This window comes from Oncorhynchus clarkii, chromosome 30 (assembly GCF_045791955.1).
Source record: "Oncorhynchus clarkii lewisi isolate Uvic-CL-2024 chromosome 30, UVic_Ocla_1.0, whole genome shotgun sequence".
In the NCBI taxonomy this organism is placed as follows: domain Eukaryota; kingdom Metazoa; phylum Chordata; class Actinopteri; order Salmoniformes; family Salmonidae; genus Oncorhynchus; species Oncorhynchus clarkii.
In genome coordinates, this window is record NC_092176.1 from 33,013,212 (window position 1) to 33,026,533 (window position 13,322).

General features: G+C 41.6%; 1 protein-coding gene across 1 annotated transcript in view; it reads left to right on the forward strand.

Annotated features, from left to right (window-relative positions):
* Nucleotides 1-13,322, forward strand: part of LOC139389850 (succinyl-CoA:3-ketoacid coenzyme A transferase 1, mitochondrial-like) — a 112,560-nt gene that overhangs the window by 11,498 nt on the left and 87,740 nt on the right. Inside the window, exons 6-7 of the mRNA XM_071136826.1 lie at nucleotides 2,295-2,401; nucleotides 5,271-5,331. Of these exons, the coding sequence (XP_070992927.1) occupies nucleotides 2,295-2,401; nucleotides 5,271-5,331 (168 nt within the window). The remainder of the gene's footprint in view (nucleotides 1-2,294; nucleotides 2,402-5,270; nucleotides 5,332-13,322) is intronic.

A 13,322-nucleotide genomic window follows, 5' to 3' on the forward strand; every position in this document is an offset into this window, starting at 1 on the left:
ATTGATTAGGCATCCCCAGTTAGTTCCTGCCAAGGCAGCAGCTACTCTTCCTGGAATCCAGCAAATGAAGGCAGTTATACATTTTTTAAAACATTACAATACATTCACAAAAGATTTCACAACATAAGTGTGTGCCCTCAGGCCACTACTCTACTACCACATATGCACAACACAAAATCCATGTGTACGTGTGTGTATAGTGCATATGTTATTGTGCGTTTGTATGCATGTGTCTGTGCCTATGTTTGTTGCTTCACAGTCCCCGCTGTTCCATAAGGTGTATTTTTATTGATTTTTTTTCAATCAAATTTTACTGCTGGCTTGAGTTACTTAATGTGGAATAGAGTTCCATGTAGTCCTGTGCGCCTCCCATAGTCTGTTCTGGACTTGGGGACTGTGAAGAGACCTCTGGTGGCATGTCTTGTGGGGTATGCATGGGTGTCTGACTACATGACTGAACAATAGTCCAGGTTCAGCTCTTTGTTAAGTGTTACAGTCATTTCAGTCGCTGTAGTAGTGACGTGTATAGTGTTGAGTCATTCGAATACATAGACATGCTGGCTTTACTCAAAGCCAGTGCCATGTCATTAGTGAAGATTGACATTTTTTGGGGCCTAGACAGCTGCCCTGGGGAATTCCTGATTCTACCTTGATTATGTTGGAGATGCGTCCATTAAAGAAAGTGATCTGTGTTCTGTTAGACAGGTAACTCTTTTTCCACAATATAGCAGTGGGTGTTAAATCCATAACACATACGTTTTTTCGTCTAACCAAACAGCCCACAATTTTTTTTATCATCAATTTCTCTCAGCCAATCATCAGTCATTTGTGTACGTGCTATGCTTGTTGAATGTCCTTCTGTATAAGCGTGTTGAAAGTCTGTTGTCAATTTGTTTACTGTAAAATAGCATTGTATCTGGTCAAACACACTTTTAAAAAAAAGTTTACAAAGGTTTGGTAACAGGCTGATTGGTCGGCAATTTGAGCCAGTAAAGGGGGCCTTACTATCCTTGGATAGGGAAATAACTTTTGCTTCCCTCCAGGCCTGAGGGCACACACTTTCTAGTAGGATTAAATTGAATATATGGCAAATAGAAGTGGCAATATCATCTGCTAGTTGTCAGACCCCAGGGGCTTGTCAGTTGTTAATAGACAACAATGTTTTCTCCTCTTCCACACTTACTTTACGGAATTCAAAATTACAATGCTTGTCTTTCATAATTTGGTCAGATATTCTTGGATGGGGTTTGTCATGCTTGCATTTGCTAATTTTACCAATGAAAAAAAAATCAAAATCAGACTTATTTGCCATTTATTTTACCTCATCCCTCTGAACCATACAATTGTTCAATTGCTCATCAATCCATGGGGATTTAAGTTTTTACAGTAATTTTCCCAATGGGCTCATGATTATTAGTAACTGGGATAAGCAATTTCATAAATGTGTCAAGTGCAGTGTCTGGTTGCACCTCATTACACACCACAGACCAACAAATATTAGTTACATCAACAACATAGGAATCACTACAAAACTTCTTGTATGACCTCTTATACACTATATTAGGCCCAGCCTTTAGAACTTTGGATTTCCTAGATATGGCCACTCTATTGTAATCACTACGTCCAATGGATTTGTATACTACTTTCAAACAAATTTCTGCAGCATTAGGAGAGATGTGATCAATAAATGTTGATGACTTAATTCCTGTGCTGTTTGTAACTACACTGGTAGGTTGGAATATACCTCTTTATTGATATCACATACATTATCAAGCATTTCACACATGTTATCTAAATACTGACTGTTTGCACTTGGTGGACTATAGCAGCTTCTCACAAGAATGGGCTTTAGGTGAGGCAGATGAACCTGTAGCCATATTACTTCAACAGTATTTAACATTAGATCCTCTAAAAGCTTGTGCTGGTGCTGAATGTAAACAGCCACACCTCCACCGTTGGCTTTTCTGTAGGTCTTATAACCATGTATTGCTAACACTGTATCATCAAAGGTATTATCTAAGTGAGTTTCAGAGATTGTCAGAATATGAATGTCATCTTGCAAATTATTGATTTAATGAACCTTGTTTCTTAAGCTACATATGTTAACGTAGAATTTTTGATTCTTGACATTCACCACCGTGTGACACAAAGACACACCTCCATCTCTGACTGCTATTATTAACACATGCTGAAATGGCACACCGTTAGCTTTATAACCACACACGACGTGCTGTCATATCCAGCTGTCTTCTGGTCCTGTCTCTTGAATTGCTTGCTATGTCATTGTTCGGCAGGTGCGGGAGTTTAATGGCAGGCATTACATCATGGAGAAGGCCATCACTGGAGACTTTGCTCTGGTCAAGGCCTGGAAGGCTGACAAGGCCGGGAACATCGTCTTCAGGTAGCTACCATTCCATTCACCTGTGTCTGTCAATCTAAAAATGACCTGATATCTGGGCAGCTTACTCCATCCTACTCCTTGAATCCCTGCACAAAGCATAGGGTGCCATTTATTATGACGTCAGGAGCTCATGTACCCCTTAGAAAATCTGCTGTCACTAAAACTGTAATGCTGCTGAAGAGACAGGGTGCATCATTACGGCTATTAGCCATGATAATAGTGTTGTGGGAATAAACATTTAACACACATTTACCCAAGTCACTGTGATTTAGATCGCTGCTTTCGCCAGGTCAGGTTGAACCCTTTCTAATCACTTTGTGATGTTACCACAATAAGCAGCAGTCGGGGCCTGCAGGTCGCTTGGCTCTGTGCCAGATTGATTGATGGTAGGAGATACAAGCCTTTAAGCTCAGTGACTGAATTAAGATATTGACAATAGACAGCTTAAAGAGATTGAACATTCTCCAGAAAACAAAAAACAAATCAAGAATTAGGTCTGACTGAAATTGCCTTTCTTCTTAGTTCGCTTGTCTGTCAGGATGTGAGAAGAACTTTCACTCTGTCCACATATGAAAACGGACCCATATTGTTGTTTGTTTTGTTTACAACCTTGCATTCAAACCTGTGAATAATTACACTCCTGTACACTGAAAATGTCCTAGTAAATGCAATTCAATTTGTCACCACAGGGGTGCAGTATTTGCTTTCCAACTAACAATCCCCTTTGACTTCACAGGCAAAGACTGGCAGTGTTGAAACAATGGTTGCTTATTTGAAAAAGAAAACATTGCATGATTGCTCTATGTTAATGCTGTCGCTGTTGTATTGCTCCCTTGTTGCCTGTTGCTTGTAAGTACGCATTTCACTGTAAGGTTTACACCTGTTGTATTCGCAGCATGTGACAAATGCAATTTTATTTGAGATGAATGATTGTTAGATTCTAATTATCAGAAAAATGACTCGACGGACACTATGAGAGCTCAAACCAAGTTTATTCATCCAGAGGGTCGAACAGCTGAACCGACCAAAACACATTTTCCTATCGTGGTGGTATATGTACCCCAATTTGGGGTGGAATCTCCTCCTTCTCTCCATACACTACATCTCTGTTGCTAGGCAGGAAATTAAGTGACGCGGGCAATTAACCTTTCCTTCCCCCTTAACGTGACCAACCTGACCTCAACCCCTTTCATCAATAATCCACGTCTCTCTCCCCTTATCAATGCCTGCCACGTGGTCGTTTTCCCTACACTCAGTACATTCCAAGCCATATACCTTCCTCCTACCCTCTAAACCATTGCACCCAATATTTCAGTAGGATACCTGATAATTAACCCTGTTTCCCATTTTAGAAGTCAGAACCCAGAATCCATCAATTGTGAGCGAGTGTTGGGACGAAACCTGATTTTTGACTTCTACTGATACCAGGTTTAGTATCATGATACCAAAATGATACTCGGTACCAAAATGATACCACAGCAACAAAAAAATGCGTATTAGCTAAAGTCACAGAATAACTATTGAGCTTTATTTTTTTGAACATAATGTTGTTAACTGGTAGAAAAAATTAAATATATTCTATATTCAAATTCATGTAAAAAATAAAACACCATATCAAATAGCAAAAGAATACCTACAATGTTCCTTATGCAAAACCATATCAGAGACTGAGCAGACAAAACTGTTTTTAAAATGTCATTTGATACATATTGGGGTTAATTTGCTCATCTATGGTCATAATATTGGGTCAAATGGCATTCATTAGACCTAGGATTCATTACAGCTAAATCATTTTAATTAAATAAATGAATAGTTTAGTTCCAAAACGACATACAAACACTTTGAAGTGCCTTTCTGAATTGTCTACACTGAGTGTACAAAACATTAGGAACACCATCCTTATATTGAGCTGCACCCCCACTTTTTCCCTCAGAACAGCCTCAATTCGACAGGGCAAGGACTCTACAAGGTGTCAAAAGCATTCCACAGTAATGCAAAAGCATTCTATGTTTCCCACAGTTGTGTCAAGTTGTCTGGATGTCCTTTGGGTGGTGGACCATTCTTGATACACACAGGAAACTGTTGTGTGTAAAATCCATCCCCGTTCAAAGGCACTTCCAATTTTTATCTTGCCCATTCACCCTCTAAATGGCGCACATACACAATCCAGGTCTCAAATGTCTCAAGGCTTAAACATCCTTATTTAACCTGTCTTCTCACCTTCGTCTACACTGATTGAAGTGGATTTAACAAGTGACATCAATAAGGGATCATATCTTTCACCTGGTCAGTCTGTCATGGAAAGAGCAGGTGTTCCTAATGTTTTGTACACTCAGTGTATGTTCGTCATTGTTACAATTTTTATTTTTTTCAAATTTAGTAGAATAATGACAATGTTACAATGCAAATGTCATAAAATAGCTTCTTCATGTTATTTTGGAACTAAGCCTCCCTTGCACTGCACTATTTTGGAACACATTTAGCTTAATTGGTTTTGTTGGGCTGGTCCTCGTCTGCTCTGTAATCAAAGTATTCCCATGGTTGGCTTCTACAGCCAGTTTTATCAACAAGTTGCTGGCGTGGAGGTATGAAGTTTCTGCTTGCTTCTCAAAAGTGGCCTGCGGTGTCAGCTGCACGCGCTAGTTGGCTAGTTTATTACTGTCCCCTTGAGGACATTCAGACAAATTACTAGACAGACTCCATCCTCTAAATCCTTATATGACGTGACACATTTGACAGAAGTACCGAATGTATCAAAAATGATCGTGCTGAAAAGTTTTTCATGTTCGAGTATTGATAAAGTACAGAGGTTTTGTATACTGTGCAGAACTATTGTGAGCTAAGGTCGTCTCTCTGTGTGTGTGTCTAGGAAAACAGCTAGGAACTTCAACCAGCCCATGTGCAAGGCGGCCAAAGTCACCATCGTAGAGGTATGTGCCATGTCCCTGCACTCCAGCCCCCTTTCCCCTCCCCTGTCTATGGTACTGCTCTGCTGTCTTAACAGCACAGAGAGAGAGCTATTGTTGTTGCTGTTAATAGTAATACCATTTCCACTAATACTACTACTACTACTACTACTACTACTACTACTACTACTACTACTACTATTATTGTTGATGTCTTATTGCTGTTAGTCCCACTACTGTTGTTATAAGTGTATTTTGACAATGTAAGTAATTTAACTGGCCATGTCAATAACGTCTGCTGAATTGAATAGAGAAACAAATAGAGAAAGATTTGTGGTAGACAATGAGAAACCAGTAATATGACTGCCTCATTTGGATGGCCTGATGGAAAGTCTAGATGATACAAGTTGGCTCAATCTGCTGGTATTATATCCACTTTTGGGGGTCACAATGTTATGTGGTCCAGTCCAGTGATTACCACATGGTGGCTCTCAGCCAGTCCTTCTGGGGTCATGGCTTAAGACTGGATTGTCCTTAGAAACATTGCTGGTCACAAGACAATTATTTTAAAAACCATAATTTTTGTAAAAGGAAAAAAAGTAATGAAAGTATTTTGTAAATGTTTTAGTTGAACCTTTATTTAACTAGGCAAGTCAGTTACAGCCTGGAATCGAACCAGGGACTGTAGTGATGCCTCTTGCACTGAGATGCAATGCCTTTGACTACTGCGCCGCTTCGAGAGACCTTAATGGAGGGGGGCACTGTGCAAAAGCGTTAGGGTTCTGTTCTGTTGTCTGGCCTCTCTCTCCATCAGTGTGATGCAGACTGGGTTGGGGCTTTGTGGTGACATTACTGCTCTCTGGGTCGTTTATGGCAGCTTGCCCTGAGCACATTGATCATCCTCCAGCCCCAGACTGGCTATAAACTGGCTGTCACCCCCATCACCAAACTTACGATGGCTGACATGAATCGCCAGAGACTCAGCATTTTAGCGTTTTGAGATATATACCCCCCCCCCCCCCCTAAACCACCCCCCCAGCCTCTGCTCTGTGGAGATATAAACCACTACCCCCTGACCCTCATCTCTGTGGATATATAAACCACCAGCCCACCACCCTCTGCTCTGTGGAGATATAAACCACTACCCCCTCACCCTCTGCTCTGTGGAGATATAAACCACCACCCCCCATCCTCTGCTCTGTGGAGATATAAACCACTACCCCCCCCACCCTCTGCTCTGTGGAGATATAAACCACCAGCCCCCCACCCTCTGCGGAGATATAAACCACTACCCCCCCCACCCTCTGCTCTGTGGAGATATAAACCACCAGCCTCTCACCCTCTGCTCTGTGGAGATATAAACCACCAGCCCCCCACCCTCTGTGGAGATATAAACCACTACCCCCCCCCACCCTCTGCTCTGTGGAGATATAAACCACCAGCCCCCCACCCTCTGCTCTGTGGAGATATAAACCACTACCCCACCCCTCCAGCCCCCCCGTTGTCTGTGTGGAGATATAAACCACTACCCCCCCCCCACCCTCTGCTCTGTGGAGATATAAACCACCCCCCATCCTCTGCTCTGTGGAGATATAAACCACCAGCCCCCCACCCTCTGCGGAGATATAAACCACTACCCCCCCACCCTCTGCTCTGTGGAGATATAAACCACCACCCCACCATCCTCTGCTCTGTGGAGATATAAACCACTACCCCCCCCCACCCTCTGCTCTGTGGAGATATAAACCACCAGCCCCCCACCCTCTGCTCTGTGGAGATATAAACCACTACCCCATCCCTCCAGCCCCCCCGTTGTCTGTGTGGAGATATAAACCACTACCCCCCCCACCCTCTGCTCTGTGGAGATATAAACCACCCCCCATCCTCTGCTCTGTGGAGATATAAACCACCAGCCCCCCACCCTCTGCAGAGATATAAACCACTACCCCCCCACCCTCTGCTCTGTGGAGATATAAACCACTACCCCACCCCTCCAGCCCCCCCCGTTGTCTGTGTGGAGATATAAACCCTCTTAGTCATGAGAAGGAATGGAAAGTCTGACTCAGTAGCTGGGTGCTCAGGCTCTGGGCTGGATTCATGTCCTGGGAGAGAGAAGCGCTTTCCTATATTCCATTAGACACTTTCAATGTACAGTACTTCTCTTTTCAATTAATCCAAGGCAGCCGTTGAGATTTATCACGCTATGTAGTGCAGAGGAGACCTAGCTGGAGAGCTGTCTGTTTTCAATGAAAGAAGTATATTTTATTAGTTAAGGCGGTAAAAGGGGTATCAGCGGGGTCGAAGATGTGAGTCCAGTGTGACTCTGGAACAACAGTCTTTTACAAGGACATTTACATTGGCTTATTCCGCCAGGTACTCAAGCGCTTTAGGCTACATTTTATTGGGGAAAACTCAATTTATTCTCGACAAATGTGTAGCACCCACCTACTTGGCTTATAGGTATGTTGAAGTTGTTGATGCTGTGTGTGTACGTGCGTGAGCGAGCGAGTGTGTGTTGTGAGTTCTCTTGAGGTCCGTGAATAATAAACCAGTTGAGTTGAGCGGGAGGAGAGGAGAGATCCAGGCTGCTGGGGATGTAATTGTTTGTGTGTAATCATAAACTGTCGGCTTCAACCTTTAGGATTCTCAACCATCTGTCTCGAGTGTCTGAATAAAATTTTAATGAATGAATGAATTACATTTTATTTTCGTGTCAAATCGCCAGTTGTCAACCCATCCCTTATGGGATTAATTTAAACAAACAAACATTACATTAATTCACTGTGATAATTCTTCTTCTGGTGTTCTCTGCAGTGCGCATTACTATCAATACATAATAGTATATAAGGTTATGCAAACAACAATTATATCCCTAGAGCAGTACAATATATATACATACATACATACATACATACATACATACATACATACATACATACATACAGTATCAGTTAAAAGTTTGGCCACACACTACTTATTCAAGGGTTTTTCTTTATTTTTACTATTTTCTACATCGTAGAATAATAGTGAAGATGTCAAAACTATGAAATAACACATGGAATCATGTAGTAATCAAAAAAGTGTTAAACATATCAAAATATATTTTATATTCGAGATTCTTCAAAGTAGCCACCCTTTGCCTTGATGACAGCTTTGCACACGCTTGGCATTCTCTCAACCAGCTTCACCTGGAATGCTTTTCCAACAGTTTTGAAGGAGTTCCCACATATGCAGAGCACTTGTAGGCTGCTTTTCCTTCACTCTGCGGTCCAACTCAAACAGCTACTCTCGACCATGGTGTTTGACCCCCATGGTGCGGCAGGTATTTAGCTGCTGCAGTGAGCTTTTTATGATTGCTCACTCACTCACTCACTCAGAAAGTGCTGAACAAATAGTCCAACAACTTGATGGATGAAGTGGTTTATTTGGACTGCAAACTGATAGTAAAGTGTGGTCTGTGCAATCATTTTTCATAGTCTAATGAGTCAAGCTTGATGGCAACTGTTGTTCAGGGGGCTTGGTCATCAAGCTTGGTTGTAAAACATTATTGCACATGACATATTTTATGGAGTACAGACCAAGTGGTCTAAATTCATAACAAATCAACCACCTAAATGGTATTGATGTCATGTTTTTTACTAACTAGTGTAATTTGACACAGAACAACAGTGGGAAGGAAATTGAAAAGAGGGAAGGAAATTGAAAAGAGGGAAGGAAATGAAAACAAGGTCAGTAAAAAGAATGACATTGTTTTTAAAAGGGAGAGATATATTTTAGGTAGCCTAAATAAATGATACTTTAGGTACCCTATTTTCCCGTCTACTTAACACACTTCCCAAACATCCTTTGAAGTCAGATTATGAACAGATGCTGAAAAGAGCAGAGTTCGAAAAAATTGCATCCAACTTCTTAATTAATCGCCTTAGAACATCAAGCACAGCATTTTTCTCGATGCCCAGGTAGGCTACACAAAAGTAACTTTCACTTTCAGCAGGAGGCTAATCTTTTACGTTTTGTTGTTGCCTCCTTTTCATTTCCTTTCAAACAGCTGTCTGCATAACACACATGTTTTTATCCCCCTATTGTCTAAATTGCAGTGAAGCCAACAGCAGACATAACCAACAGCATTCTAAGATGTGATGGGAGTAGCTCTTCTAATCTTAAATGTCTTCCTCACACAAACCCATAGTTATCAAACAGTTACTCCTCTGAGAGAATCACCAGCAGAGTTCTTGAACACTCTAGAATACTCTTGCACACATAGCCATAGAATAAGTGGAAGTGATATTCCCATTCATAGCAAATCCTGCATCTGGGTGCACCCTATAAGGATTTGTCATTCGAATATGTCTATGGGATTTCGACTCTCTTGTCTCTTTAGAAGGCAACACAAACATGCTCTGTCATAATGTTTGCATTAACAGTCACACTATCACTTTTTGGGTCAGCAAGAGCTAAGAATCCTTAGATGCACAATTTAATTATTTTATTTTTATTTAAATAGGCCATACAGGCAAAAATAATTACAATTTAGCCTTAACACGTTCGCCCTGTGTTAATTTTGTGACCTGAAAACAGACATGTCCTCATTTACCTCTTTTCATGGCAACTTCTTTTCATGGCACCAATGCACATGAACATTATCTATGAAATGTATGCAATATTGTATTGATATAATCATTAAGCCACTTTTATCTCTGATAGTGAAACAATTACGATCTCACTGAAGATAAGTGAATCTTTGATGGCAGAGCAAGTTCAGAATTTCCATCTGTGATGTTGTGGGTATTGATCCTGACGGGGATGATGTGGGTATTGATCCTGGCGGTGATGATGTGTGTATTGATCCTGGCGGTGATGATGTGGGTATTGATCCTGACGGTGATGATGTGTGTATTGATCCTGGCGGTGATGATGTGGGTATTGATCCTGGCGGCGATGTTGTGGGTGTTGATCCTGGCGGTGATGATGTGTGTATTGATCCTGGCGGTGATGATGTGGGTATTGATCCTGACGGCAATGTTGTGGGTGTTGATCCTGGCAGTGATGATGTGGGTGTTGATCCTGGCGTTGATGATGTGGGTGTTGATCCTGGCGGTGATGATGTGGGTGTTGATCCTGGAGGTGATGATGTGGGTGTTGATCCTGGAGGTGATGGTGTGGGTGTTGATCCTGGAGGTGATGATGTGGGTGTTGATCCTGGAGGTGATGATGTGGGTGTTGATCTGTTGGTTTTCTGCTGCATGGGGCCCGAGTTTAGCAGTGAGAGGGAATAGGTTAGGTAATGGTGTATGCCTTCTGTCCAGTCTGACTCAGACCCAGAGGGATTGACAGCAGACAGACAGGTGGGCCTAAGTGGAGGACCCTCTCTACATTCACCCTTGTACCTCCAGTCTCAAGGTCTAAGGTGTCTGTGTGTCTCTCTGAGTCTCTCTGTCTGCGTGCACGCATAGATTTGTCTGGTTTTAAATTAAGTACCTCTATGCAGTGTATAGCATAACTGGACAAATAGTGTGAAGGTCATACTGAAGACATTGACATCTGTGGAGAGAATGTTGAGTTATTTATTGATAAGTATTTGTATAGAACATATTTAGGTATTGAGATGGACAGGGGAAGGATTGCAGCAAATGTTCTTTAATTGCAGAAACATAGAAAGTGAAAAGCGAGCTGAATTCTAAAGTATTTTTTAAAATGTATTATCACACAAGCGGCAGTTGGTTATCTACAGCAGCATAGTATGTCAAGGTGCTGTTGATATATTGGACAGGGATGCTGAGTAGAAATATATTATAATATCATATAATGTGTACATGAGTATACAACTGTTAGTTTCATTGTGAATAAAACACCAAACACGTACTCTACAGGAGCACGATACTGCCATGTATGACATAGTAGTTGACAATGACATTCATCACAACGATGGTCAGAGTAGTTGACTAAAACACATACAAGATCCGAGACCAGGATATGAAACTATGTCTGGTCATCTTCTGGCCTTATCCCTTTAGTTAGGGCTGTACAGAGTTTGGTTGGTGGCAATTCCACGTTAACGGAATTACTACTTGACTCCGTTTTTTCAATTTAAAATGCATGCCAACAAAAACAATACATACACAAAAATGTTGGCATACATTTTGTTTTAAGAAACAATTTCCACTGAAAAATGTACAAAAACAAATTTAGTGGAAGAACTGTGCAGATGGAAACTTTGGTATTTTTTATTTATTTTTTTATTTATTTCCCCAGGTAGGCCAGTTGAGAACAAGTTCTCATTTACAACTGTGACCTGGCCAAGATGAAGCAAATCAGTTTGACACAAACAACAACACAGAGTTACACATGGAATAAACAAAACATAGTCAATAATACAGTTGAAGAAAATCTATATACAGTGTGTGCAAATGAGGTGAGAAAAGGGAGGTAAGGCAATAAATAGGCCATAGTGGTGAAGTAATTACATTATACCAATTAAACACTGGAGTGATTGATGTGCAGAAGATGATTGTGCAAGTAGAGATACTGGGGTGCAAAGGAGCAAAATAAATAAATACAGTATGGGGATGAGGTAGTTGGATGGGCTATTTGCAAATGGGCTATGTACATGTGCAGTGATCTGTGAGCTGCTCTGACAGCTGGTGCTTAAAGCTAGTGAGGGAGATATGAGTCTTCAGCTTCAGTGATTTTTGCAGTTCGTTCCAGTCATTGGCAGCAGAGAACTGGAAGGAGAGGCGGCCAAAGGAGGAATTGGCCTTGGGATGACTAGTGAGATATACCTGCTGGAGCGAGTGCTACGGGTGCTGCTATGGTGACCAGTGAGCTAAGGCGGGCTTTACCTAGCAGAGACTTGTCGATGACCTGGAGCCGGTAAAGGAATTAAGGTCAAATCTCCCTCAGGTTTTTATGCAACCACATTTTCCAAGAATGGTGTGTCAGCTATGACATGACACCTTGAGTTTGAAAAAAATCTATTTTGGCTATTGAACTACAGTACAGTGGATGTACACCTGTGAAGGAATTACGGTAGCGGAATTACGTCATGGGCACCTTTTTTAAATGTTTTATTTTATTTCACCTTTATTTAATCAGGTAGGCCAGTTGAGAAGTTCTCATTTACAAATGCGGCCTGGACAAAAAAAAGCAAAGCAGTGCAACAAAAACAACAACAGAGTTACACATAAACGTACAGTTAATAACACAATGGAAAAATCTATGTACAGTGTGTGCAAATGTAGAAGAGTAGGGTAGGTAGGCAAGGCAATAAATAGGCCAAAGTGGGGAAATAATTACAATTTAGCATTAACACTGGAGTGGTAGATGTGCAGATGATGATGTGCAAGGAGAGATGCTGGGGTGAAAAAGAGTAAGAGGATAAGTAACAATATGGGGATTAGGTAGTTTGGCTGTGTACAGGTACAGTGATCGTAAGCTGCTCTGACAGCTGATGCTTAAAGAGAGACGGAGATATAAGACTCCAGCTTCAGTGATTTCTTTTTACAATTCGTTTCAGTCATTGGCAGCAGAGAACTGGAAGGAAAGGGGGCCAAAGTAAGTGTTGGCTTTGGGATGACCAGTGAAATATACCTGCAACAATTTTCAGCTGATAATTTTAGAAAGAGAGGGTCCAGATTGTCTAGCCCAGCTGATTTGTAGGGATCCAAATTTTGCAGCTCTTTTAGAACATCAGCTGTCTGGATTTGGGTGAATGAGAAGCGGGGGGGGGGGGGGGGGGGGGGGTTAAGCATGTCCCAGTTTAGGTCACCTAACAGTACGAACTCTGAAGATAGATGGGGGGCAATCAATTCACATATGGTGTGTCCAGGGCACAGCTGGGAGCTGAAGGGTCTATAACAAGCGGCAGTGGTGAGAGACTTGTTTCTGGAACGGTGGATTTTTAAAAGTAGATTCTCAAATTGTTTGGGTACAGACCTGGCTAGTATGACAGAAATCTGCAGGCTATCTCTACAGTAGATTGCAACTCTGCCCCCTTTGTCAGTTCTATCTTGTCGGAA